This window comes from Rhododendron vialii, chromosome 3a (genome assembly GCF_030253575.1).
Source record: "Rhododendron vialii isolate Sample 1 chromosome 3a, ASM3025357v1".
NCBI lineage: Eukaryota > Viridiplantae > Streptophyta > Magnoliopsida > Ericales > Ericaceae > Rhododendron > Rhododendron vialii.
Genome location: NC_080559.1, coordinates 8,110,740 through 8,138,710, shown reverse-complemented (window position 1 = coordinate 8,138,710; position 27,971 = coordinate 8,110,740). Strand labels below are relative to the sequence as shown.

Below are 27,971 nucleotides of genomic sequence, written 5' to 3'. Positions count from 1 at the left end.
AGTCTTTCTTAGAATCATAATTATTTACTTTTTGGATTTTATTGAGAAGACTAATTGTGCCAAAAATCACTTTAATCAAGTACCCATAGATATGACTTTTGAATTCGGTGCAACATCTTTTCTCTCAAGATGACAATTTCTCTGTCATTACCTGATTGAGATGCTTATAAAAAAAACATACCTGATTGCATGATTTTAAAAATGACTAATATTATTAACGAAATTTAAAAAGTAAAAAATTCTGATCATTATTGCGAGTCCAGAAACATTCCGCAAAGGTAGCCAAGAGAAAGCAGTCCCTTTAAAAGCCCAGTCCACTGGATTATTAACTGTGGAAGGCTCTCCACCAGCAATTGCCTTGAAGCTGAACTCAAGGGAATTTCACAATCATACTAGAGCAAAGGAGTTGCGAAGATTGAAGTTAGTGGTAAATTGAAATACCACAACCTTATTATGATCGTGCCAAAAATTTCTCTCATGTGATGATTCCTTACGTGACGCAAAACGAGTATCTATTTCACTTGGTCTTAGTAGGTCTCAAAGTGTAACTTTCATACCAAAAATCAAGTTTCTCATTCTAACCACCATTTGTCTGGAAGAGAATAAACGGTCAGAGCCTGACTCTTTATTCCTCTTGTGACAAACATAATTCATATAATTGGATACATCTATGTCCAATGAACTTGATTTTTTGCATGAATGTTTAACACATCGAGACTTACAAAATGAACTCATGATTGATTCTGTTTTGCGTCACATGAGAAATTTTTACATGGGAAGATCTTGATTCATTATGAACTAAAGTATATTAGAAAATTTGGGAGGCAGATTCACAAATTATAAATCTGGTAAAGGAAGGGCATTTAAGCTCTGTAACTGCTATGCTTTGCCCCGTAAATTACAAACATCCACATTAATCCCCATAATAATAAACCACCAACCAGGCAACCACCATCTTAAACCAACGATCATTACCCGGTCCATTCGCTCGCAAATCCAAATAACATCCACAAATTACAAGCAAAACAGCATTACCAGAAAATGCAATTAAGCTGTACTTTTACCCTAAAGATAGATAACTAACTACATCATACAAAACGATGACCGAGGGTGGATCTGTTGGATCTCAATATTGATACAAATCCAGGGAGTTCCCCATTGCCTGAGCCTCCGAGAAGCCCACTCCAGTAACAGATAACCCAATTGAAATTCCAAGCAGTTAGTTCGATAAGCGTTCCATGAAAATAGTGTTGAAGACATGATGATGCCTGCAATCATCTGTGACACTCCCACGGTGATAGCTCCTTCAGAAAAAGATATTACTCCAGGTGGGGAAAGCCATTAGTTGTCAGCTTTGAATGTGATCAGCAGAGGCAGGAGGAGTTGCCAGATCAAGACTACATACTATGGGTTACGTATCACTTGAACTTTGGCCGGCCAATTTCTCCTGAAAAAACCACAAGAGAAATAAATAATGGGCATTAGTAAAGCATTAGTGTAGAATATATCGAACAATTACAAAACCGTTGGCATTTCACAGAATTATTTTTAACCCTTAACTGCATCACACTGCTGACTGCAATACTACAAGGGGCTGCAGGACTGCTCAAACCAGGACCATAGAAAATATACAAGCAAATGGAACCATGATAGAAAGCTGAAACCAAGGTGGCAACCTGTTGGTGGAGAATTGGGAGAAAAAAGAAACAGCCCCTTTGTAGTATTGTACTTGGTTTCCCTCAGACAAGTCAACAATATTAACACTTCGAACTAAAGTCGGTCACAAGCACTTTTTGCGTTGGGGTAATGTATTAAGTCCTGATACTGGCAGAGGAAAAAATGTACGTAGCAGACATAAAAACACTGATTCCTGTGGTACTGGGGTTATTGTCATCAGTAAATAAGATGAAATAGGGAAAAGGTATAATCACTTATGGCTAGGAGTGGCAAATTGAACCCAAACCCATTAAGAAACCCAAACCCATCCATTAAAAAATAAACCCAACCCAACCCATTTATTAGTTGGGTCAAAATAGGTCCAACCCATTCAACCCATTTATTAATTGGGTCTTAATGGGTCTACTTAAATGACCCAATAAGTCACTAATATAACCCATTAAAAAAAAAACCCTCCGACATGTAATGGCAGATTGCTTTTCGTCAAATTTTTTTTTTTGATCCTCGTTTGTCAAATTTACTTCTCTCTCTCTCTCTCTCTCTGAATCTCAAAACCGTCTGTCCCTTTTTTCTCTTTTCTTCCCAATATCTCATCGTCATTTTTTTTTTTGAATTGTAAATTTCATCTTTTCATCTTCAAAAAACAATCACCCCTTGAAACTCATAATACTAAGAAAATGTGCAGCTTAAGTGAAGATTGATGAAGCACATTGAAAATTGGAACTAATTTTTTTGTGTATTTATTGTCCAGAACTTTTTTAGTGTGACGACATAATTAATTTTTCGCATTATATAAACAAAGCTCACGACAACACGTTTTTTTTTTATGATCAGCCAAAAATAATTTCATTAACTCATAAACACGAAGTTACAGAGATAATAGGAGCTTGGATACACCCATTGGGACAAGAGCACACCTAAAAAAGCCTAAAAACCCAGATCAATATAATTCAACACAAACCTAACCCTAAACCCAACCAATGAAAGAGGGAAGTGAAGCTTTCTTTCTTTGTAATTAGACCAATTATTGTTATATAGGGGTATTTTAGTCATTTAGATCTACAGGGGTAATATGGTCATTTTAGTGTAAATTGGTATTTTAGTCATTTTAAATTTCAGTATATAGTATGTAATTGGGTTAATGGGCGGGTTGGGTTTTATTTCAAATAAATGAGTCGGGTTGGGTATGGGTATGGGTAATTGAACTGGAGTAATAATTAATGGGTTTTAAATGGGTCAATGACCCATTAAAGACCCAACCCACTTGCAACTTACCCATTTTGGCCCAAACCCGCCCATTTGTCACCCCTACTTATGGCAAAAGAAATACATCAGATGTAATATTTGACATTATCTCGTGATATTATGTTACTAAGAAGAAAATGCTCTAGCAGAAACAGCAAAGACAGTATGGACAAAAAAAAGTGCAGGTGTTGGGAGAGCCGGGCCTGGCGGTCAGGTTTGAGTGTTGGTATCATGCTGTGAATGTGTGTGTGGGTGGGTGTGGATGTGGCTGTTTGTGTGTGTGTGTGTGTGTGTGTGAGAGAGAGAGAGAGAGAGAGAGCAATATTCAAATATTACTGAACCTGAAGCATTCCCATCAATTTTGGATGCTCCTCTAAAAGCTGGCAAAGTTTCTCCCGATCACTCAAGAGGGACTGCAATGAAAGAACATAGTAATCGTCAGCACAACACAATAAAAACATGGTGAAAGCCCCCAATAAATTCCAGTTGCAAAGTTTCAAAAACCTGGATAGCTTCCGGGGAACTGAAGAAATGCTGTAACGACATCATAGGATCTTGTTGCTGCTGGGATGTACCGCCTTGTTGATGCATAATTTGCAGTTGAGAATGCTCAACTTGTTGCTGTTGATGTTGCTGCTGCTGCTGTGGATGCGAAAAACTCTCTTGTTGTGGGGATTGATAATATACATGAAGAGGAGAAACATGAGGTTGTTGCAAAATCTGCAACTGCTGGTGCACTTGCATTTGAACAGGGCTCTGTAACAAAGACACCCCTTGCTCAGACTGTGGCGAAGGCGGGACTGGCGGTCTAAGGTGCTGAGGTGGTTGAGGTGGACGGAGAATTTGTGGCGGTTGCAGGGGCTGCAATTGACCGAGAGACTGAAAAGGCTGAAAGGTAGGTAAAGGAATGGAGAGATTCTGTGAAATACTAGGCTGGTTTTCTCCTTGATGTGGAGTAGGACTAGTTCCATAAAGCATTGAATTGGGCCTACTGAAAACCAATGGAGGCATAAGTGAAGGCGGTGGATATGATACAGAAAGGGTGACCGTGCGAGGGTCTTTGAAAGGTGCAACAGGTGTCTGTACAAAATCGCTTGGTCCAATGCTTGTTTGATTGTACAGTTGAGATTGTGAAGTAGAAGTTTTCGAAGGTGGTGTAGAGGAGGCCGAATATGGGGGCGGCGTAGGAGGCAGTGGTGGTGGAGGCCTAGAAGTTGTCAGCAAGGTAGAACTCTTGCTCAAAGCAGATAGATACTCAGTATGCACCTTGAAAGAGAAAAAATACACAAGAGATTAGTGAGCCCAAATACGAAGATAAACTAGTCGGAGAAAACAAGCATCAAGCATGTACAAGAATTGAACAGAAGTTGTGTGTTCTCTTACATGAAAGCCCGGAGGCGGTGGGCCCTGCCCATCTGCCCCAGCATTAACAAAGGGAGACGATTGACTTGAAGCGGTATCCGCAGTTTTCAATTGTGCGGGTGAGATTGTTGATGGAGGTGGCATTGGAGGTAAAGGGGGTTGAAATTTAAGGTCGTAAACTCCCTGAACAGCACCAGTTTGTTGAGGACTATTCTTCGAAGACAAGTTCGGAGGAACCCTAGAATTAATTGGTGATTGAACGGATTGGCCGGCAGTTCTATTATACAAGGAGGGAGAAAACCCAGAACTACTCAGCGGAGTATGCTTTGTCCCATCAGATGGCTCGTAATATTTTCTATCCGAAGAAATACTCGGTTCCCGAGTCAAAGTCAACTCCGGACGTGAAACCAGCATTCTTGAAGAAAATTCACTCTGGATACTTTCATCACCTAAGTGAGAAAACTGACTATTGCCATTTATATCATTCTCTGTCTCTCCAACAATAGAACGAGGAGAATTTTGTTCAACTGCAACAGATTCTGGCTGAGGTAGATTATCATCAGGCTGAGGAAATGGCAGCTTATCATCCGATTCTGATTCCTCACCATCGAAAACTATATCTATTCCCTGAAGATCATCGTCAAGATCTGGTTTCAACTGCCTAGGTTTACTATTGGACTTCTCTGCACTGGCGTCACTTTCTGCAGGCGTATTTTTCACTTGCGTTGCATCACCAACTACCTGTCCCACCGGATTTTGCCGTTCCCTTTGTCTGGCCATGAATTCATCCACATGAATAGATGGAGGTCTCCCACTGCTAGATCCAATCCGCGGGACAGCAATCACATTAGAACTACTAGTAACATCAACACTTCTTTCTCTAGCAACATAGTCATCCACATGCATAGACGGGGGTCTACTAGTATTGGGCTTCCGCTGTCGGAAGGTATCCCTACGAGTGGGGCCCGCAGGGACAATAGGTGGGCCTGATCCACGAGAAAATGTGTTTTGACCCACGGTTTCACCAGGTGAATTGTCTCCTCTAGGACGCCTATTTGAGCCTTCAAGAGGGGATATTTTCCGTTTCAGCGATAGAGCTGTCTGTGATAATCTATCGGGTAAGTTTTCAGGACATTCCCAGATAAATTTTTCCGCGAGTCCACCTAAGCTGTAATCTTCTGCCTTTCCAGCACTTCCATCGGCCACCATATGCATCTTTGAAGAACCTGGAGCATCACTTGTGGATGGAAGGAATGCACTATAACTTATGTCGTCCACCTTTAGTAAGTGGGTAGGCTTTTGCAACAAGAACAATAACGATTCCACCAACTTCTTAGCCTGCACATCAATGATATTGTTGGCCATCCAAACATAGCCTGTTGGGGTGGAAGGAAGAAAAACTAAACAAGCAAATAACCAATGCATAATAATTTATTCCTGGGTAGTTCTCGTTCTATTTGTATATTACCTTCTATCAGTTGGTAAAAGAAAACATGTTTCATGGGCAAATGCATGTGTCACTTCAACTAGTATCTGGATATGAGATTGATTAAACCATATTCCACTGAGGAACAATGGTCATTCGCAGTTGATATCAGAGAAAACAATAAAAACAATACATGTCATACAATTACAAATGCAATAATGAGCTAAACCAAGAGTACAACTGTACAAGTGGTGCACATTTCTATAAGCCCAAAGAGTGACTTATTTTCCACACAAGTCATTCACGCATCACTGTTAATCATAATCTTCTATTCCCTCAAGCAATAAGCAGATACACAAACATAAAAAGAATTTCTCTTCTCATATGGCCAATAATGGTGAAGAAATTAATGTCTCCAAAAACATAAAAAGAATTTCAAAAAAAGGACCTAGTGGTTTTTTTCCAATCTAGACCAAAGTCTAATCAAATAAAGGTAACCATTAATCAAACTAGCCAAACTACAAGATAGCTTCCAGTAAAACAGTCCATTCAGGCTTTATTCATTTAAGATAGGAGAATGAGGTTCAAGCAAGAGGCTCCGGGTTTTGCCGCTATTATGCATACCATCATACAAATCTTACTAGAGTTTTGTGACAACAAAGATTTAGTGTACAAATAATATTTCTCTGGAATAATACAATTCCATTTGACATTGCTTGGAATAATACAATTGCCTTGTTTGGATGGTGTTTTGAAATTTTTTGAGTTTGATTTTTGGGTAATGAGTGGAGAGAGAAAGTAGGGTAATAATTAGAGATATGGGTAATGAGTGGAGAGAGATAGAAAGAGAAATGGGAATAATGATTGGAGAGATGAGAGAATGGGAGTAATGATTGAAAGTAGAGGTAATGAGTGTTTTTTGAGTTGGAATTTTTTTTCCAAATTATGAACTAAACAACGCAAATATCATTTGGAGTTGCTTCAGATCTCAAGAGGAGCCATGGCCCTCTCCTAACTATATCCCATTCAAGTTCATCATTCTATCTCCTTGCTTCACCTTTAGATTCTGGATTTTTGTTCTCTTTTTCCTCTTTTTTGGGCTATGCCATACTGCCAATACTCCAAGTGAAAAAAGAAAAAAAGAAGATACCAACCGCATGAGGCTTATCGCAGGGTCCGGGGAAGAGTTGGATCAGCCTTACTCTCGCAAGAGGAAAGGCTGTTTCTGCAACTTGAACCCGTGACCACCAGGTCACATTGGGGCAACCTTACCGTCGCACCAAGGCCACCCTTCAATGGCCGAGACTACAAGTATGACATACATTTTGAGTGAAAGATAAAAAGTGCTTGACGGGGATGAGGATACATAGAAGTGGGACAATTTAAAAATGTAAAAGGCCTTTACTTGGTAGCAGCGAAATTTGCCACATGGTGTGGGTATTAAGAAGTTAAGGGACAGAAAATATCTAAAATCCAACGTGTTAGAAAATGTGTGGATAATAGGCAATTAACTGAGGACAAAACTATCAAAACGAAAAATTAGTCCCAGAAGCAAGGAAACAATATGGTGACCATAGGCTGGTCGCTCTCACTTTTTATTTAGTACTTGGAAGAAGAATACCTCAAGCCGCATGAACTATGTCTAATGTCCTACATCCCAATTTTCATACAGTTAACCAAAGTGACCTGAACTCCACAAAGGTTGGTCTTTCTTCTTTTTGATCGTTTGTGTATTGCTGGTGGGTATATAAGGAAGACATATCAGAATGAGTCATACCTGATACAAAGTTGAATTCATATCGGTATCAGTGGGATACTTTTCATCACTTATCTTGGACCCGAGCAAGTTTGTCAAATCCTCTATATACTTTATGTTCTCTTCGAGGAAAACATCAGCCCCACTAGTATTGAAAGGGAGTCCAAAAAGATACTTCAGTGCAGAAACCCTGTCCAAGTTCAAGCTGAAAATAAGAAAGAGCAAAATGTAGACTTAGTTCGTTGGCTGCTACAAAAATCTACACCAGAATAAATTGTTGCATTGAACACGAATTCTAGAAGAATAACTAATTTGATGGGATGATTATAAGAATCAAAAACCTTCATCTGAGAACTTGTAGAAATTACTACAAAGAAGTTATCAGAGGGAAAAAGAGAAAAACCAAGCAGACATTTGTAGAAGAACATCATTGCCCATAATCATATGACCAAGGCACATGGGTGCAATTGAAAACATAGAGGAAGAAACCAGAATAGAGACACAAGTCCTCCAAGTTATATCTTCATGTATGCACATAAACTACAGGAATTCAACTCTCAATAACATAAACAAAGGGGCGCTTTGATAAGTTGACAATCTAAATACTTGTCGACGCTGATGCCAAATTAATGGTAGTGTTTATGCACTCAACATTTGAATTCTTAAGATTAGAAATCTGATCATAGATTTTGCTATGTTTAAGATTTAAAACCAACACTCACCAAATTATGCTCAGTATTTAACGTCCCTTACAACACTTTGAATAAGAGGGGGGCATGTGGTACTGGATACAGTCAGCAAAAGATTTCAAGGTTTTGGCCTCTATTCACGAATTAAACAATCCCCAAGTGATCATTATTGGTGGAAGATATCTACTAAAGTAGATAGAGAAACACATAATTATACATCTTTTATCAGAACAAAAAAAATAATTACAGCAAAAAAGTTGCACATTTAATGTACATATACAAAAGTGTACAGTATCTCAACCTGACCATCGCCTTTCACACCCGCTTACATTTAGGACAATACATACACTATTAGTATTAGACAAGATGACATGCTTTTCATTGCAATGTTGCCACATTACATAATATTCCCCGCATTATTCCATGAACTACGAAATTAATCTCTCAAAGCTGTAACCTCTATCCCTTGTCTACGTCTACCGTGAGGGACCATGGCTACCAGTCACATGCTTCTTCCTGCAATTACTTGTATGGCACAATGAGGAGCATATATACAAGACATGAGATCTCCTTTCCCGTAAGGAACTGGACACTTGCATGAAAGCTGGAAATATTTCAAGAACATGAAGCAGCTACAGAAAATTGAGTGTCTGCAATAAGCTAAGCAACTTAAAGAGTACCAATAGGTAGTAATGGAATTGATGCTTATTACGATGCTATTTCACCCAGTTTAACTAGTGCCACACATGATAAGTATGGAAACTGAAAGAATGCGTGTTTTCCTCATGCCAACATAAATAATTAACCGCTGAATTGTCCATCAGATTTTACTGTTAGTTTTAATTTTCTACTATCTGGAGTCCAGACAATTACTGTCCGACTGTATATGATTGAAATGTCAATACAACATTTGTATGCACCGTCTAGGTTAATAATCAAGTATTCAGAAAAAAATAATACTGTTACAGTAGCCAGAGATATATGAAGAAACTCACCTTATCCCATCCATACAAAAGCACAAAGCGCCAGAAGATAATGCGTCAACAGCCTCGACTGCATAATCTGGCACAACATCCTTTGAATCAAGAGATCTGAGTAGAGTAATCCAGCAGCATAACAAAGGAGGTGATTTCCTCCATTCAAAAGTATTGAGTAGATTATCACTTCCATCCCTTTCATATCTACCATCTACATCACATTCCTCATTACGAGAGGACTGGATATGAAGGAGAAGAGAATGCAAAGCACTTTTCCATTCACTGCTGAAACATAACTCCTTAAAAGTTGATAAACAAGCAAGTAATTCTCTTCCCACTGGTAGGACCTGCAGTAAGGAAGATACAATTGCCATCAACAAGGCAAGATAAATACTCAGCCTACTACCAAGCAAAGATGCACAGCAACATCTAACTCGTGATATGGAAAAGAGAGAAGACAGAAAGAAGCCTTCAAATACAGAAACCTCAGTATACGTACGAAAAGGTACTCTACAACAAATACAACAACAACAGAACCCATGTAGTCCCCAATCATTGGGGGTATGGGCGGGGAAGGATTGGAGACAGACCTAACCTTTGGCAATATGCACAAAGTGGCTGCTCTCAAAATACCACTGAAACAATGGCCCCCCTATACCTGTTTTGCTGTGAAACCATGCCCCCAAATCAAAGCCGAATGGCATCAGAGAGGGCAGGGGCAGGCCTAGAGATCCAATTCAATTTATGTGCACAACAAATGAAAGTGAAATTGAGAAAAATCCAAAATAAATTCTAGTGTGACAAACACAAACCTGAAATGAATGCGAGGGCACACATGCAAGCAAAAAAATAAACACAGTAAAAGAAGTTTACACAGCACTACTCTGATAACATGGAAAATCGGTTTTGCTACCCCTCTCAATATGTCATTCTCTATCTATAGTAAGAAGGAACATACCTTGCAAAACTTAAGGAGATAGGACATGATCCGGGAACGATCCTCAGTCGTCAAATTTTCATAATTGTGCCTAAGAATCACCAGATAAATATTGCAAACACGTCAACCACAACCTCCCTAGAGTTGTTTACTGAATGGAAAGGAAGGAAAATAATAATAATAATGGAAAAGTACAAAAAGAAAACGGTAATGGAATAGGAAATGAACATACACTCGCCTATCATAAATTCCAAGAGCTTGCACAGCTTTCCGAGAATCATTTAGCAGTGAAAAGGATTTGAATACAGGAGCACACCAAGTTAGCAGAGGAAATCCACATTTATCTATATTTCTGTTGTCACAGAATTGCTTCTCATCTGAATCAGCTACAGCAATACACCTCTCAAGCACTTTAATAAGCATCTGAAAAGCACCCTCCTTCAATAACAGTGGCTGATAAGAAATGGTACACATATGTGAGATTTTATGCCCACCAGCTTCCTTTAGACAAAAAAGAAAAGAAATTTAAATATGGGAATTTATTTTGTCCAAAAACCTTTGCACGTGGATGCTCCAGTAGGATACTCAGAAAATCAAGTAGTCTGTAAACCTGATAAGGATAAACAAGTAAGAATGACTGGGGAAAAACTGAAGCAGCGGGATTGGAAATATGCAACAGATTAAACAGCTAGCACCTTGTAAGCATCTGTGTCCGGTAATGAAGACAACACGGAAATTCGATCACGAACCCACGAAATTATCGGGCGTAGAAGTGAGCAAGCATGATCCGCATTCAGGCATGCAATGCGAATAATAAAGACCCGCAGCATGTCTTGCATGACTACGAGTGTCTGATCAGAAACGTGCAAATTATTAGAAGAAACGAACTAAAGCAAAAGCTATATCAAAAATATTTTGTTTCCTCAAAGCAGAAACAGTTTTTCAACTGGTAAAAAGAATTGCTGGATCATTTATCGGTGGTTTACTTCCACAACACTTACACTGACAGCACATTGTAGAATGATCTGTCCAATTTTATCAAGTTGTGGCGTCAATTGGCTCAGCACCCTCTCAAGATGTTCAGGCTGTAAGTACCAACCAATCTGTTTCTCCTTCTGAGGCCCTAATAATGACCCAACAGCCAATGTTCTAAGAGCACTCAACATGGGCATTCCATTCTTCCAAAGCCAAAAACCTTCTTCGGGAAGTAGATCATTCTTGCAGTGCCAAACAAAATCAAGGGAAGTGTCACAATTTGGAATAAATCATTGGCAAAGACAAATATTTAGATACTGTCTAAGAAAATGTTGAATACCAGTAGACAAAGCAAACAGCAGGCCTCTTTTGGACCCAAAGCCAGCAATGAAGTAGCATGAAGACTGTCAACAAGACAACTGAAAAGGCCAGGAGTCCAACCATAAACCGGCCAACAAGCAAGTGCTGAAACAAGGAGATGGCATGCAGCTTCCAACCCAAGTGCAGAACAAGGATAAGGAGATGATAAATCTGCTGCACAGGAAGCTAACCTCGTGCTGCAAACCATGAATGTACTGAATTATTTTCACTGAATATTCTAATACTTCGCAAAATAAATTTTAAATTACCTCATCTCTCGATGCAAATGTAAAAGGGCTTTCATCAGTTTTGTATTCCTGTGTTGCTCCTTGGCATCCTAAACAGAGTGATGAAATATTCACTCAAATTTGTGCCGACAATATCATAGTATAGCATAGATGTATTTGCGTTTGACCAAAAAAATAATATCATAGAATAGTCGCAGAACTATATTGAGCCCCAAATAAGGTAATATAAAGCCATATAGACAAGCACAATCTGAAAATAAGACGAACAAAACAAAGTCATGGTTTGCTCCTTAAGAAACTAACCCCACAGATTTCCAACGAACACATGTTTTGTTTTAAATAATCACCATAATCGTGAAGTATTGATATGAATGACGTTGGGCTTGATCCCAAATTACAGGTGTGTAAGTGACCTGGATAAGTAATGTAGATTTAGCCAGTAGCCCCTAAACATGAATAAAAATGCTTGTGTGGTGTAACACATTATCATGTGAATGAGATTATAGGTAAACGTTCAAACTTTCACCCAAGACTAGCATTTTGCATTATTCTCAAGATATGACTACGTTCACATGAACTATAAAAGCTAGTTGGAAGGACATAATCTGAATTCACTACACATGAAAAATCAGAAAAAGAACTAGGGACACAATAACTGACCTGTAATTTCTGCAAGAGATTAACCAGTAGCACCAAAGAAGGAATTACAAGATCAACTAGACCCTGCTCACGAGTGCGTTCCAGCAGTAAATCAGAAGTCGAATTACCTTCGCTGCCCTCATCAACAAGGTAATCTGGTCAGGGAAACAAAGCAAATAACAAGCTTCCAGATTAGCCGGTCCACATGTGCAAAGATAATCAAGACATTAGCATCTCAATTGATCACATAAAACAACAAAGTGCTATTATATGCAGCACGAACCACTACTAAGTGCCCATATCGCCGAAATTTCAGCAAGGACATACAACAACAATACTTTGGTGACAATCTTGAAAAATGCCAACGCCCATCTACAAAGTCCTAACACACCTACCCGGTTGCATGTCTGACACAAAGGGAATACGGATATGCAGGGAACGCAGAGGGACACGAATGGACACAGCACATGGCACAACCATTTAACTTTTCTCCAAATAGACACAACGGGGACACATGTGCGACTAAAGGAACACGCTTGGGACACTTCTGGGACACGGGACACCAAATTTAAAAGAGTAACAAAGTTTCTTCTAGGGTCAAAAGCTAATGCTCAAAACTTAGGGTAGATTTTAAACAACCAGAAGTAATGCACTCTGTATATGTTTATGGTCCAGCCCTAAAAAAAAAGCTCCCTCCCTCCCATCCAAGCCAATGTCAACGTCAGTCCCCAAAACTGGACACACAATCCATCCCTGCCTTGGCCCCAACGAATCTCTCCTCTAGAATCTGATGTCGGAAACCCTAGAAACTCAGAAAGCGAAGCCTCCCTATCCTGTTTGATATTGCCTGAATCCTTCAATATGGAACCATAGCAGTGGCACAATTGATCTCGTCCTTCTTTGACGAGACCCTAGACGTCAAGATCAAAATGTGCAACCCTTAAATGAAGGAGAGTGATTTTAGCTCTCTCCCCTTCATGTCCGAGAAGTGTAACTGGCGAGTCGGGGACATGTCCCCGACATCCGGAACGCCAGCACGCTGGCCTGGAATAGGTGTTGTGCTTCTTAGATCACAAGTAAAGTAGCATCTAGCGTCCAATGACCACTACATGCATAATGAAAGAAAGGCAATAATTTGAAACAAGCAAAAAATTGAACAGACCAATGACCACTACATGCATAAAGAAATAAAGGCAATAATTTGAAACAAGCAAAAAATTGAACAGACCGTAGTTGTTGGAGGACCTCTCAAGCATGAGCCTACAGTCAAGTAGAACAGCATGGATAACCATTACAGCACCTTCATCATACAGAGCAGTAGCAACAGCCTTCAAAAATTAAACACTTAAGACACCTGAGGATTAATTTCAATAACAAATCTTTTAAGAAAGTCAGGATAATCAATCTCATACCGAGTTCTCTGAAATGAATGCCAAAATTCGGAATGCAGTAGTCATCTGAGCCACAGAAGAATCACGAAGAACAGCAGCACGATAACTATTTTCAGAAATTGGCTTCCCAAGAAGATTCTCAATAAGATTACTATCAGAACTTGTGGAAGAATCTCCAACCATATTCTCAACATCCATTGTGTCTGCTAACAAAATACTTGTCGAAGCCATGTGAGGGTCTCCACCAGACGCTAACAAAGCAATGTACTGTAGAAGACCAGTTGCCCCTTTTCTATGGTAAACTATACTAGCATCTACCCACTCCAAAAGCCGTGTAGGGGCATCCTTCCTGTTGGACCCTGGGGAAGAAGAATTTAAAGCCCTGTGAAGTTCCGTAGCATTCCCAATCCATGAACCCAGGGATGATGCAGTTAGATCGGTAACAATGACTTCAAATATCTCAGCGGCTGAGTGAAAGACTGCTAGATTCAGTGGTACAAAACCTGCAAATCAACAAAATTGCTCAACTAACATGCACAATATAGGACAAGTGAACAACTAAATTACAGAATTAGAAAATAAAGGTAAGTGGACTACCACTATTTGAGGTATCTGGATCCAGCTCCTTAATGGATTGTAATGCTGCTATCAAAACCGAAACAGCCTACAAACACAGTGATAATAATCAAATGAGCAGTTATTAGGCTCTGCCTATACCGCAAAAGATACACTGTTCAAAAGGCAGTATACTCAATCAATAGCTAAATATTAATTATCTGCAACATAAATTAATCTTACAATGCATAGCAATTTATCTAATATATTTAAGATTGATTTAAAGAAATAATAACAATTATGATTTGCATCTTTAGTGTCATAAGCCACAGCATTGCTGGTATGGAAACAAAGATAAGACTAAGACTCTGCCCTTTTCCCCCCAGTGGCTCACAACAAGAAGTACGATACCTCTGGAAAATGCCCCAGAGCCAACAAAGCCTGTCGCCCACAATGAGACCTGCAATTCATCTCATCAGCATCAGTCAAACGAATCCTAAACCATTTATATTACATTGGATCAAAATTTCCACCTAGAAAGAGCACACAGCTCCCACAGCACCCATAAAATTTCTTCAGAATGTGCATCTGATGTAAGCAGACGATCTATTGCATTAACCTGCACCCAAAACATGACACAATCAACAATGACCACACTAGAAACCAAAAGGGAAGCAGGGAGGGAAAACACAACCAAAAAAGTTAAAGCTACAGGAAGCAAAAACCACAGCTTAAAGTAGGAAAAATTACTAATACCCAAATGTTAAATGAAACTAACCACTCTCAAATGTTTTTCGACAATCAATCCAATTTCCTCTGGTTGACAAACAAACCCCTTGGATATCAAGACAGATGCATAACGAAGCGGTAGAGGTTCTTCCTTCTTCAACCCATCAGAACCCCTTAGAGCAAGAATTACATTAGTGGAGAGTTCAGGGTGATGGAGGAGGAAGATTAAGCCTGAAAAAGATAGAAAAACGTTAATCACGTAAACCTATAAATAGAAAAAGAAGATAAAAGAGATCAGGAAAGCCAGTAGAAGTGATAAAACGTGATAAAGGTAGCCTTCACAAAACCTGAGCGGCAGAAAAGAAGTGACAGAATTACTGCTTCAAGATATGATGCAATATCCACAAATATGTCCACAGCGTTTCCCATTTGAGACTGCGAGATAGATGATAACAGTGCAGCTGACAAAGGAAAGAATCCCCTCTCCTGCTTACACAGACAGACAGTAACAATTGCAAAAGAACAGCAGCTAAAACAATAAGCAAATAAGTAAGAAATTTATAAACTAAATATATGACAAAAAACTAAAAAAACACAAATCATTCCTGCCCAATCGACAGCTGTGTTAAAAAAGAAAGCTAACTACCTGACAGGCACAAAGTAAAAAAAAAAAAAAACATGGGTGGTTGCTTTAAAAAAGCTAACTACATGACTGGCACAAAGTAAAATAGCTCTCCAATACCTAGAAGGCCTAGAACTTTTCATCTAGCCCATCAAACCCAAGCTATAAAACCATTCCTGCCCAATCGACAGCTGTGTACTAAAATTCTTAACTCCTAGATTGCTAGTAGCACACTTTAACTCCTATGAGAAAATAAGAACAAATTTCTTCTCTGAAGAGTACACGTCACTTGATATCAAGGGAATATAAGTATTCTCCAGGACTCAAACCTTATTCTGCATCTCCAGCGATTGGGTTTAGAAAAATTTAGGACTTGGACTGAGAGGTGAAAATACACAAATCGATTAGACAAATACATTACGCTCAGGCAACATTCAATGTGAGCGACTGGGGTCAGTTGACCTCTGGGGTATCATCCTCCCTCCACCCTTCTCACAGACCCTCTATGACAAGGTTTGAACTCTGGAAACGAATAAAAATATCATGCAAGAACCCTTCAACGAAGCATAAACCCCTTCAGCAGAGACTTTATTGATAGACAATTTTGGAAGCCTAACAAATCTCTCTCTCATACACAACTTTCTCATATCGAAAGACCTATCCTGAATGATATATTACACAAGGACAATGTCCAATCCATAGTTATCAAAGACGGTAGGTGCACCGAGGCGCTACTGGTCTGTTGAGGACTAAATGCAGGGCGAGGTGGCCTTGCCTAAGAGAAGCGCATCTAGTCGAATGAGGCTCAAGTGAGGTGCACAACTTTAGCCTCATTTGGCCTCAGGTCTAGGTGCACTCCTTTAACGACTATTGCCAATCATCATCTCATATGACAAACAAGTTTCCTACCTAGGACACATGCCTTGTAACAACTCTATGCATCAAATTTCTGAGAGAATTTTTAATAGCTCAAGTAAACAAAGCTGTAATAACCAATTCAGAACAAAGTAAAGATATACAGAACAGAGAATTAAGATACAAAAGGAAAAGGGAGTAGGAAAGAAACAAAAGAATTTATGATCGTTAGCATAGCAAATGAGGTAACATTAGACGCAACAGAAAGAGATGGTAACCACTTTCAGCATGGAAAATGAGCTAATACACTTTGTTGCTTGAGAAAGAAGTACAATATGAGTTAATACCACTCCATAGCAACTTTCTAGGCAAAAACGCACCTTCAGAAGGAATAGTAAGTGTGAGTCGATATCCCAATTAGAAAACCAACAATTTGATGAAGTAATCAAGCTACAAGTTGATTTGTATAACAACACTCCTTCTGTTTCACCAAGAAGCAACGATCTGCTAGTGCTGGCTAGTGGGGAAGGATCTTCAAGTGGAGCGCGTGAATTTATCATTTTCTGCAGCAATACTTGTCAACTAAAATCAACTAAGAAACAACAATTGGAGAAGGATATGATTATAGGCTGCCTTAAGCATAAAAAGAGACAGAACAAAAGGGTTTCAACTAACCATGAGGGTTTTGAGTTGGAACCTAGCACTGGTAAGCTTGTCTACAGTGGCATTAGTAACCCTTCCAGATGTCGAAAGACTTGCAAGTGCAGATAATACTGAAGACTGCCAAAACAAGACAACTACGGCGCTGTAAAAAGATTCAAACTTCATACACCGGCGGGGGGTGGGGGGGATGTGGGGTGGGGGGTGTTTACAAAAAAAACAAGTGCACTGCCAAGGCCAAGCATGTACCTCGTATCTCGAAGCAACCTCATAAAAACGCAAGCGATGAAGTATATGAGTTGCAAGAGAAGCAACATCATGGGGCTGTTTCTGCAATAGCAGCTTCAACAACTCATTATAACCTACACTGGTCCCCAAAGGAATGCTTTCATCTTCACGAGGCCACCACCCAAGGAATCCTTCACAACCAATTGAGTGCCTAGTAGCCTGCTCCACAACTCCAAGCACCATCAATGTAATGGCATGAGAATTCTGCACGTCATGGGTAATTATATATCCAAGCTGCTCCATGCCCCCACTATTAACGAAGTGGAAGCAGCTCTCGCTGCCAGAGCACAACAAAAGAGCAGCACTCAACCACAGAATGACACTCTTATTCTGAGAAGCAAGATACAAAATCAGTAATAACCCAATTCAAGTGTGTATCTACTTTTTAAATACATACATAATGGCAGAGAGAAAGAGAGAATATCATTTCCAGTTATTTAACATGTGCCAAATCTGCTAAAGCATACAGAAAGGCATAGGGAATTAAAACCACCTTTGAAAGCTGATGATGCCCGAAAATTCCAGAAGCCCCATCAAAATGGATGTATTTTTGCAGGATATCCATCAATTGTTTTGAAGTAGCCAAATCAGCCTCATATTCAAAAAGCATGCTGTCTCCCAAGTATTCAGATGAAAGTTTCCCTGATTCATGATGAAGGCTGTTGTAGATATCAAAAAGCTCATTTCTAGCCTCAGTATAATCAAAATGCGACTGTCCTTCATAATTTGTAGATTTCCCCACCAAAGATTGTTTCTGACTGATAGCTGGACAATAACAGCTATGAGTTGCACAAGAAGATGCCGCCGAGACAATCATACTAATAACTTTATCAATCACGTCTCCACGGTTTGACAACTGCAAAACCTTAAATGTCAAATCTAACAATTGCTTGACCTCGACAGAAATATCAGACACAGGAACTTCTAAAGACAATGCTTTAGGCATAAAAATCAGATCCCCAATTGTCACATTAATTGGATGTAGTGCTGGTGGGAGGTCTTCAAGCTTTCCCTCAATACAAGAAACAGTATTAGTTAAAGTGCTATCCAAATCAACTTCTATGTTGAACTGTCCCAGATCTTCTGCTGTGTTACCATATATGACTAAGGTCAGGCTGCGGTAGCTGCCCCTTACAACCACATGATTAGTCACAACAGCCTGCAACAAGTGCGCGTATTACATTCAACAAACTTACAGCAACAAGTGATAAATATCCGCAGACAAAATACACCAGCGAAAACAAAGACAGAACATGGTGGTATACGAAAACAAATTTGCATTCCTATGAACATATGGAATAAGAACACAATATTACTTTGACTACTTTCCAAGAATAATCAAAACACTGCATAAGAAACCAAATGCATGATGACTAGGCCACATGTAGTGATAATATATCACCAACCCAAATACCAGAGAAATAAGAAATTTACTTGAAAAGTTCTCCAAAGAAAAGTTCCAATCAAAATGGCAAGGCATATCATGAAATGAAGACTGAAACCACAAAAACTGCAGTACGTACCTCAACTTCAAGCACATTTGATGAAGAATGAGAATACAGAAAAGGCTGACAGAGCCGCCTAAACCTTGTTTCACCTTCACACTGCACAAAAACCTCCAAAGCGAATGAAGGAGGTGAAGTGGCCCTATACAAGAAATTAAGTTAGCCAGTGGTGAAAGGGCATAACAACAACAAAATTCAAATGGAAACAGAGACCATGAACAAGTCCCACAATTCAAGCACGTAAAATCACACTATCCCATTTCTCTTGTCTGGGGTTGGGGAAAGGAGGGAAGGGGGTTTTGTATTTGAAGGGGTGGACATCGTTAAAACCTTAGCAAAACAAATGCACTAAATATCTTTAGAATAATTTGCTAAAATCCATGTTGAAAACAAGCCAAAAGAATGGTTAGGCAAGGACTAAAGCATTTCTTGTAATGTACTGATCGAAAACCACACATAAACAAACATAATCACACACACAGACATAGATTTAAGTGGTCCCCTAAATTCAGGTTCATCCACGGGAGCAGCAGATTCTATGACAACATAGAATATTACAACCACTCAACTCACAGCCTAACCTTCACTCTCTCTATACTTGCCTTTCTCTGATTACAATAATGGTAACCTGAAGGTTGGATTTATAGTAGAGGAAGAACTGTTCATTTACATGACAGATTAAACAGACCGTTACTCCATTGCCAACATGTATCACCCCCATTGCTAACACGAGATGCTACCTGCTTAGATGTGTATGTTTCTTAGGCAAGTTGTAATCTTGTTTCTTATTATCTTTTCTTTTCTCTTTCAGAAAGAGAATGCATCCTTAACCTCTTTTCCATTTCTCTTCTTTTTTGTTTTTAATATCATCTCATTCTGACGATCGGGAAGAAAAAGTTAAATGCGCCTCCAAGCAGCAGTGGCACACAAAGTTGTTGGCATTCAACAAGATCTTTGCACCATCAACACATGAACAATTAAAGATCCCGAAGACGTAATTGCACCATGAAATAGAGAACATAACACTAACCCGAGGCTGTATGATCTCAAGGATACAGGCACAATGGGCGAACATGAGTTGGGCAATAGCTATCTCCTAGTCCAGACTAAGATTTACAGACTATGGCACGCAAAAGCAATTTCTGCAATCTGCACATCGTACAGTAGCAAGATGTCGAATATCACAGGACAATCCATTCTCCTGTGGAATACAGCTAACAAATTTAGGCAAAGTAAATCTCTCATGCAATGACGCCAGTGATTGCATATACAAATTCTGTACATACATATCAATGGAAGCCAGTAGACAAATCCTCACTGAAATATCGAAGTAAATATCCGAGGAAAATTGGGGAGAAACCCGTGTTATCATATCAAATATTGAGGCAGAATTTGTTCATAGGTTAAGTACACAACGGGTTCAAGGGTTGTATTTTTTAATGGGATGGATTTCAATCCAAACATAAGGAAAAGTAACTTCATAAAACATTTGGAGGTATAATAATAAAAATCGCACCATAAATAAATAGATTGTAGTTTCTCACTGGTAAAGTGGTTCAAAGAAATATTGGAAATTAACTTAACATTGAAGTCTAAATTGTCTATTACATAGAAGGAACTGCCAACTAATCTTCGAAGTAAAAAACATGTACTCCTACTTAACATAATAGGAGGGCACGTTGCAAGTTAGACTCGCTCGCTAAGAAGCACAAACAAGGACACTCGACACAGATAAAATATAGCAGGTTCAATGACATATATATGCATGAAAATGAGAATAATACTTCATTTTATTTACATGAAATATACATCAATTGGTCATAAATAAATAGAAAGGTTGGGGATTTAGGATTAAAAACCAAAAACATAGAATGGAGAAGGGATTAAATAGCAAAAATCTGTGTTGCTTTGTATCATACCAGTTGATCCCAAGTTATTTTTCTTAAACTTGTAATATATTTTTCACTTGTGTCTTAGGTAAGTAATGGATAGGTGTCCCCACGTGTCCGAAGCGTATCCTATTGTGTCGGTGTCACATTAAAGCCACCTTCTTAGTGTCCCATTGTGTCGGTGCCGCATTTATGCCACCTTCTTAGAAGTGTGTTTCTTAACTTCTTAATGTAGGAGCTAAGTCCTAAGATATGAACAGGTCATGAGGGATGAGTTCAGCGAAAGTCTCAATGCTCATATGAATTGGCATCTAACAAAATGAAAATGAAAAATGAACAAGAGGAAAGAAGAAAAAACTAACAAATTCACAAACAATACCAGAAAAAAGAATGTACCAGAAATGACTAATAAAAAAGAGAACAAAAATTGAACAGATTCATGACGGTAATATAGCTAGCACTAGATGATAACAAAACAATGAGAGGAGGTTGTTTTAAAGGTTTTGAGAACATAAAAAACCAGTGAATTGACTATGCGAAAGCACTACAATAGATTCTAAGAATCTAAATGCTGCAACAGAAAGAGAAAGCCAACAATAAGTTGTAACCATGGCTTGACGATAAGGAAAACGGGTATGATCTACGAGGATCGATTCAAAAAGAACAGAATGTTGAAACTATGCCTTTGCTCCTTTTTTACTCTTCAAGAGAAGAAACTATGCCTTTGCCCAGATGAGTATTAATCCTTTGCTAAGACAAAGTCACAACATCGTAAGCTAGTCACTCTTAATATACAGTTATTATTCTCTAGGAAGTAAGCAAATAGAATACAAGGATCCTCCATGGACGCAAAACAAAATGAAAGTCAAATTTCTTGACGCAGGATCAACAACAACAGTACCCATATATGCCCAATAGATGAGGCGTACGGGCAGGGGGATGACTGGGAAAAAAAAAACATAAGAACTCTAGAGTCCTCTTTGACTTTGTTCTCTTAAACAGAATCTTCTCGATCCACAACCTTTCTATTTTCACTTTACATATTTCCTGCACAAGGCGTCACATAGCCTATATTAAGATTTCTAAAGTGGTTTAGATCAGTTTGGTAAAGAGAGCAAATTTGGTCTCACATGCCAAAACCATTAGATGCAAAGATTCCAACAAAACACCACCTAGACAATACTAAACAATAAAGCGGTCCTTGAGCAAATTTTGAGAATTCCAAGCGTACACATAAAAATCATCCATTATTACATGGAAAATAACACAGCCACCATTACTTGTAGTCTTACCCTATTAGTGTTACCACCGAAGAAGCTGATGTAGCATTTTGTTCAAGGAACTCACAAGCAGTGATGACAATAGGTTCAGCAAATATCACCTGGAAGAAAAACAAGATGAAATATGACTGTAAATAAAAAGGAACACGATAGCAACTAGGCAGCCTTCCAAACTTAATTTGCACATCACAATTGAAGATGTTAAGAGAAATAGAGAGGAAACAACAATAAGGTCAAACTTACAGCGGCCCCGTTCCACTTTCTCAAATAAGTACTTAAAAAATAAGGACCTGTTTTCAAGCTTAAAAATAATAAACTTACGAAAATAATTTTTCAATTTTTTTTGCAAGGTTTGATAGATCATAGATCTCATCAAGATCTATCAAACAGGATCCATATTGCATATTTTTTTTATTTCAGTAAGCCTATTATTTTTAAGCTTGAAAATTGCAAATAAGTACTAATTTTTTAAGGGGGTAAACCGGAACAACATCAGCAAGGCATGTATAGATAATGAACAGCACAACAAAAAGTCACACCCTTTTCGAAAGTTTCAACTTTTTAAGGAGACATGCCTTCAAGGCACGCAAATTCCAAACAAAAAATTCAAGTTGACCATTGTCCATTGTCCCATATATTAAAGTATTCATAACCATTTGGAAGGGATAGTTTTGGAACCAGTTCAATTTATATTTCGACTTTACAAAGATGTATATGCATATTGGAGACAAACAAAATACAAGGGTGGGAGTAACCATAATAGTAGCAATATTAACTATTGTTTCAATCATATTCAGAGCTCCAATATCCTCTCCATTTGTTTGTTTCCAGCAAACTGCCGCAGTCGTAAAGGACATTGCATTCAAACCATGCTCAAGTCCAACACAGCAAATTTGCCACCTCTGACAACTAACTCTTTTGGGAGTGAGGTTCCTTTCTCAATGGGAGCAAGGTTCCTTGGAGGGTCCGACTTGGAAGGGCAGGAGCGAGGTTCTGAGGTGGATTTGCCACCCACATAGGAGGTTCCTAAGACTAAGTAAAGGGGGGAGGGGAGGCCGAATAATTAAAAAGAGAATGAAGAGGAAGAGCAGAATGAGAAAACAAACATGAGACTCAAGAGAGGGGCTGAAACAGCAAATGCAAACCTGTCAAGCTCACTAACTGGTATGCTTGACACATCCAAGGAGGGCTTTTGTTAGAGCCAACGAAGACAAAGCTCCATTGTTTAAGAAGATGTGTCTGGACTCTGGTCAATCAATTAGATGCCAATGTCCCTTTGACTCCTCCCCTCTTGATTTTGCATTGCAAATAAGAGATTATGTGCCTATTATGTTGCTAACAAGCGTAACAGTTGGTTAACACCATTGCCTAACAGCAGATACAGCCAGGTAACACCGATAAATAAGCAATTTTCTCACACCACAAAATCGGTCAATACGGGATTAGTACCTACCAATGCCGTTAGTCCGTTACTGTTACACAGCCTTGGGTATAACTCAAACCCAAAGCTAGCTGTTGTAGTCAGGGTGCCTTTACACTTATATAATTCACATTAATTTAGTACCCAAGCAATGTCGATTTTGCTTCACACCCTCACTTACGCACAACGTGCTCACTCTACAGCACTTGTCGCGCACGCACCCTACCCATCCTTGTACCTACCTCTGATACCATGTTGAGTTACCAATAGTTCCAAAAGCTTAAATTGTTAGAAAATGGGTCCAACAATGCATACCAAGCTATTCAACATCCTCCCTAAAATGGAACTCCATCTTGCATGTGGATGAAAATTTTCATAAATAGAGCGAAACAAAATATGAAAGGAAGAAGTAGAATGCAAAGAGAGAGACTTGACCCCAAAACCTCTCCCAACCTGAGCTTTGATTCCATGGTACACAATCTTTGGTAGAACTCAACCCCAAAAGCTCTCTCTCTCAATCCCCCTTGCGCGCGTATACTACGTACTATTCGTGTAGCCTATCCAAAACCGCCATGATTCCTTGTAGGTAGCAATTCCTCAAGTTTCCTAAAGTTTTCCTACATCTCAACAAACTCTCAAGATCTTACATCATTTCTATGGATAACTCTATTCTAAAGAATTTTGAATGAAATTTTAGAATATTACAGTACAAAATAGAGAGATCGCAAACAGGCTTTCTGTTTCTGACTATCAACTAACATAATTATCTACGAAGCACGTTTATGAGAATGGGTATAGGTACGATATGGGTGCATTCATTCTACACAACCTTAAAAAAAATAAGGTACATGTGGGTAAGGGTACAACTACAGAAAGGTTGTAACTAATGTATTTTTGTAATTCAGAGAAATGTTTTGCATATGTAACAATTGCACTTTACAATGAAAGAAGGGAGATTTAGTGATAGGTCCACTATAGACATTTCCTAAGCCAACAAGTCCACCTAATAGTTTCATAAAGTCACAAGTCCACACAACCTAAACCCTAGGGAACCCTATGAAAGTGCCTAAAACCCTAAACCCTATGAAAATGCATAAACCACTAAAACCCTATGAAAGCACCTAAACTCTAGGGTACCCTACACTAGGGTAATCTACCCTACCCTATAATAGGAAAGTGCACCCTAAAATCTTATGAAAGTGTCTAAACCTTAGGGTATCCTACCCTACTCTAGGACACCCTAAAATGGACTTGAGACCTTACAAAATTAATAGGTGGACTTGTGGGCTTATGAAATTCACACAGTGGACCTAAGACTAACTTTTTAATGAAAGAAATAGTTAAATGACTTGTGTGATCAATAATCCAACCTAAATACCACACTTCAATGCCAAATTTGAGATACAAACCAGAGTAAAATGATAAGTCATTATACTGATTCTACAAGCACGCTAGTATTAACCAAAAAAACAAGTCTTATCAAGTTTAGCTTCATCTCTGCATGAGATAAGGATACCACTCTGGATGAGATACGGCTTGGACATCCATGCGGGGCGGCCGTACGGCCAAATGTAGCCAGAAAATTTTGATCTGTGTTTCACATACTTAGTAGTTGGTATGCATATAGAAGTCCCATGCAAAGTACCGGGTACACCGTAGGTTATTCATAAGATATGATTTAGAAGTATTCCGTTTATAACAATTCATTATGATAGGGAATTATAATGTTAAACTCAAAACGAACACAAAAGTTCAACAAAACCAAATCCATTTAGTTACTAGGAAATCCCAAAATACAGTCAACAAAATTGAATGTATTCAATCCGATTTCTACGCTCTCTGGTGCCCAAAACTAAAATCCAAAATGGCATTTCAAATTTTACTTCTTTTTTCTACATGTTTTCTTTTCGTTACTCTTAAGCATAGAAGCAAAAGCACATCATTCCCAAAGTTGAAATAAACATGTAAAACCAATAACATATAACTGAAAGTGGAAATAATAAAACTAAACTAAATCCGTTTATTGGCTAGGAAGGTTCGGCAATAGATGCTCAACAAACAATTGAAGTAATTCGAGTTACTCTATCCATTCTGTGCAGTACCCAGTGCCCATTATGCAAATTGGTTTGGTAAAATATCTCTCTTTTTGCAACGTCCTTTTTTGTTTTAGATTTCCAATTGGTGCGAGCAAGTTAAACCTATCAGAGATGGAACGAAGTGAGTAAGCAGAGGTACCTCGTCAACGTACTCGTCGAGTTGGGGATGAACGAATGTCTGAGAGAACAATACGCAAGGCTCGGGCCGGCCCATTTTGGTCTTCCCCACAGAGCGAGAGCGAGAGAGAGAGAGAGAGTCTCTTCCAACGTACGTCGGTTTATTTCTAGGGTTTTACATGATACAGGACGGTGATCAATAGAGCAGCAAAGAAATACTGGTTCCCAAGTTTCAAAATCAAAAAGAAATAAAGTATTTCCAACCAAATCCGAGGAGCAATTGGATTTTCATAATGGTAAATTACACTCACATCCCCCTGTACATGTTAACCCCTCCACTAATTTCGGGGCGTTAAAATTAAGGACCGGGCAAACCTCCAATGTGCCCAATGTTTTGAATGTTTGGCTGTAGGGAGATTAGAACTCGCATCCTCTCGGGGGCAAGCCCTTTTGGGCTAAAGTTCGGTTGTTGTTTTGAAAATTTTTGGGATAATAAGTGGAGAAAGAAATTAGAGTAATAATTGGAGATGTGAGTAATGAGTGAAGAAAAATAGATAAGAATAATGATTGGGGATAGGAATAATGAGTGAATTCGAAATTGAATTTTTTTTTCCCCCCAAAGATGAGCCGAACAAGGCATTAGTTGTTTTTTCATGTCCACTTGTCCAATCCCTTTGCGTTAAGTAAGCCTTGTTATTTTGTCCTTATTCAAAAAAATTCGCATTTAATTTTTTGAGAATTATTGTTTCGTCATAACGAAAGGAATCTAAAAAGTAGTATAAAATTATGATCAAAATCCAATTTTTTTAATAAAGACGAAAAAATAGGCTTATTCGCTTATTTTTGTTTTTATTCAAAAAAAAATTGAGTTTCAGTCACAATTTTTTACTTTTTAGATTGCATTTGTCATAACGAAGCAATAATTCTCAAAAATTTGACGAAAAAATAACAAATGCGAAAGTTGGGAGGGCGGATATTATAAAGAATTCATAAATGTATGAAGAAAAATATTCATTTTGCCAACAAAAATTATAAAAATACTAACAAAAAAGATTATTATTTCAGGAAAAAGTATTGCTAAAGAATTAACATTATTTTCCAAAAAAGAACTCTTGGTTGGGTAAGTGTTAGAATGTTCAAAGAGAAGTTGGGTAAGCAAAGTTATAAATCTTGGGTAAGCAAAGTTAAAGGGCTTCACAATCAAGTATCTTAATCAAATTGAATAGTCAAATTTCATTAACCTTGATTCAATTGAAGGTCCTAAAATCTTTGAATATTCGGTTTAACCTTTTTTTTGTTGAACTTTATTATAACAATCAACTCACAACATTATTTACAATTGCAATATTAAGTAAATTTGCAAGTCATCAAAACAATAAAATGACTAACTTGTTTTCACAATAATACTAATAAATTAATGGTTATTTAAAATGAAGTTATAATTAAATATATTACACTATTAAATGATGTTCTTCTTTTTCCAAACAAAATATATTTATATATATAGACAATATTATTTGAAAATTAAGACAATTTTTTGGTATAGATTTTTAGTTTTCAAAAAATTGGTCAAAAAATCTTTTATTCACAAACAAAATTTTTAAAGTAGATTTATACGCACCTTCCTTTTTAGGTTGCCCACTACACAATGGCTTAACAAAACGACCAAAAAAAAAAAAAAAACAGAGAGAGAGAGGTGCATATGACTTAAAATGGTATGCGTTTATAAATTTCCAGAACCTAAACCAACGCCACCAAAAAGTGATAACTTGCTACCTAAAGATGTAAGTATAGTTATGTACTGTAGTAAGTGTTATCCTAATAAATAGGAGTATGCAAAACCAGTCCGTGGTGAGTAAAATTGCATCTCTTTCAGAGAAAAATTATACTCCCTCCGTCCCAAATTAGATATCAATTTTGATATCTGTGCTAATTTTAATTCCTTATATATTTCAATATAGATCTAAAAAAATATGTAATATGAATCTTGTTTGATAGTTCTCGATTAATTCTGTTATACAAAATTTCAAACTCATGAAAAATATTATAAATTAAAAAATATAAGCCATGAAAATGACACGAGTTTCAAAAATTGTCATCCTTTTTTATTTTTGGGACCAAGGAGTAAAACTGCTTATGAATTTTAACAAATCCACGTCACTTTTTTCTGGGTATTTTTTTTATCTAACGGCTGTGGTCCGTACCTAGCAAGGCATCATGGGGCAAAGGTAGAAAAAGCTCAATTAGATGAGCATGAGATAGACCTCATTGGT

At 38.2% G+C, this 27,971-nt stretch overlaps 1 protein-coding gene across 5 annotated transcripts; it reads right to left on the bottom strand.

The window, feature by feature from the left end:
* Positions 1-817: 817 nt before the first annotated feature.
* LOC131319178 (protein virilizer homolog) lies at positions 818-25,925 on the bottom strand. 5 transcript variants are annotated; one of them, XM_058349330.1, is made up of 28 exons: positions 25,721-25,925; positions 22,078-22,166; positions 18,915-19,038; positions 17,885-18,550; positions 17,353-17,721; positions 17,119-17,223; positions 16,824-17,006; positions 15,314-15,452; positions 15,016-15,197; positions 14,771-14,856; positions 14,649-14,697; positions 14,280-14,346; positions 13,704-14,185; positions 13,520-13,619; positions 12,313-12,446; positions 11,674-11,741; positions 11,385-11,601; positions 11,071-11,286; positions 10,765-10,920; positions 10,626-10,679; positions 10,302-10,507; positions 10,091-10,160; positions 9,151-9,479; positions 7,488-7,671; positions 4,306-5,622; positions 3,427-4,188; positions 3,264-3,335; positions 818-1,447 (listed from the first exon to the last, which is right to left on the bottom strand). In XM_058349330.1, the coding sequence occupies exons 1-28, from the start codon at positions 25,793-25,795 to the stop codon at positions 1,412-1,414; spliced, it is 6,537 nt and encodes a 2,178-aa protein (XP_058205313.1). In that variant the 5' UTR covers positions 25,796-25,925; the 3' UTR covers positions 818-1,411. The 5 variants fall into 5 exon arrangements, with proteins under 5 accessions (XP_058205313.1, XP_058205311.1, XP_058205312.1 ...); XM_058349328.1 differs by having other exon boundaries at positions 10,302-10,522; positions 25,721-25,924; XM_058349329.1 differs by having other exon boundaries at positions 10,308-10,522; positions 25,721-25,924.
* Between the last annotated feature and the right edge of the window lie 2,046 nt (positions 25,926-27,971).

Coding starts and splice junctions, on each gene's coding strand:
- LOC131319178 (XM_058349328.1), bottom strand. CDS start 25,795: ATGGGCCGGCCCGAGCCTTGCGTATTGTTCTCTCAGACATTCGTTCAT. Junction 13,620..13,703: donor CATTCATTTCAGAGAACTCG/GTATGAGATTGA, acceptor TAATTTTTGAAG/GCTGTTGCTACTGCTCTGTA. Junction 10,523..10,625: donor TGGAGCATCCACGTGCAAAG/GTTTTTGGACAA, acceptor ATTTCTTATCAG/CCACTGTTATTGAAGGAGGG.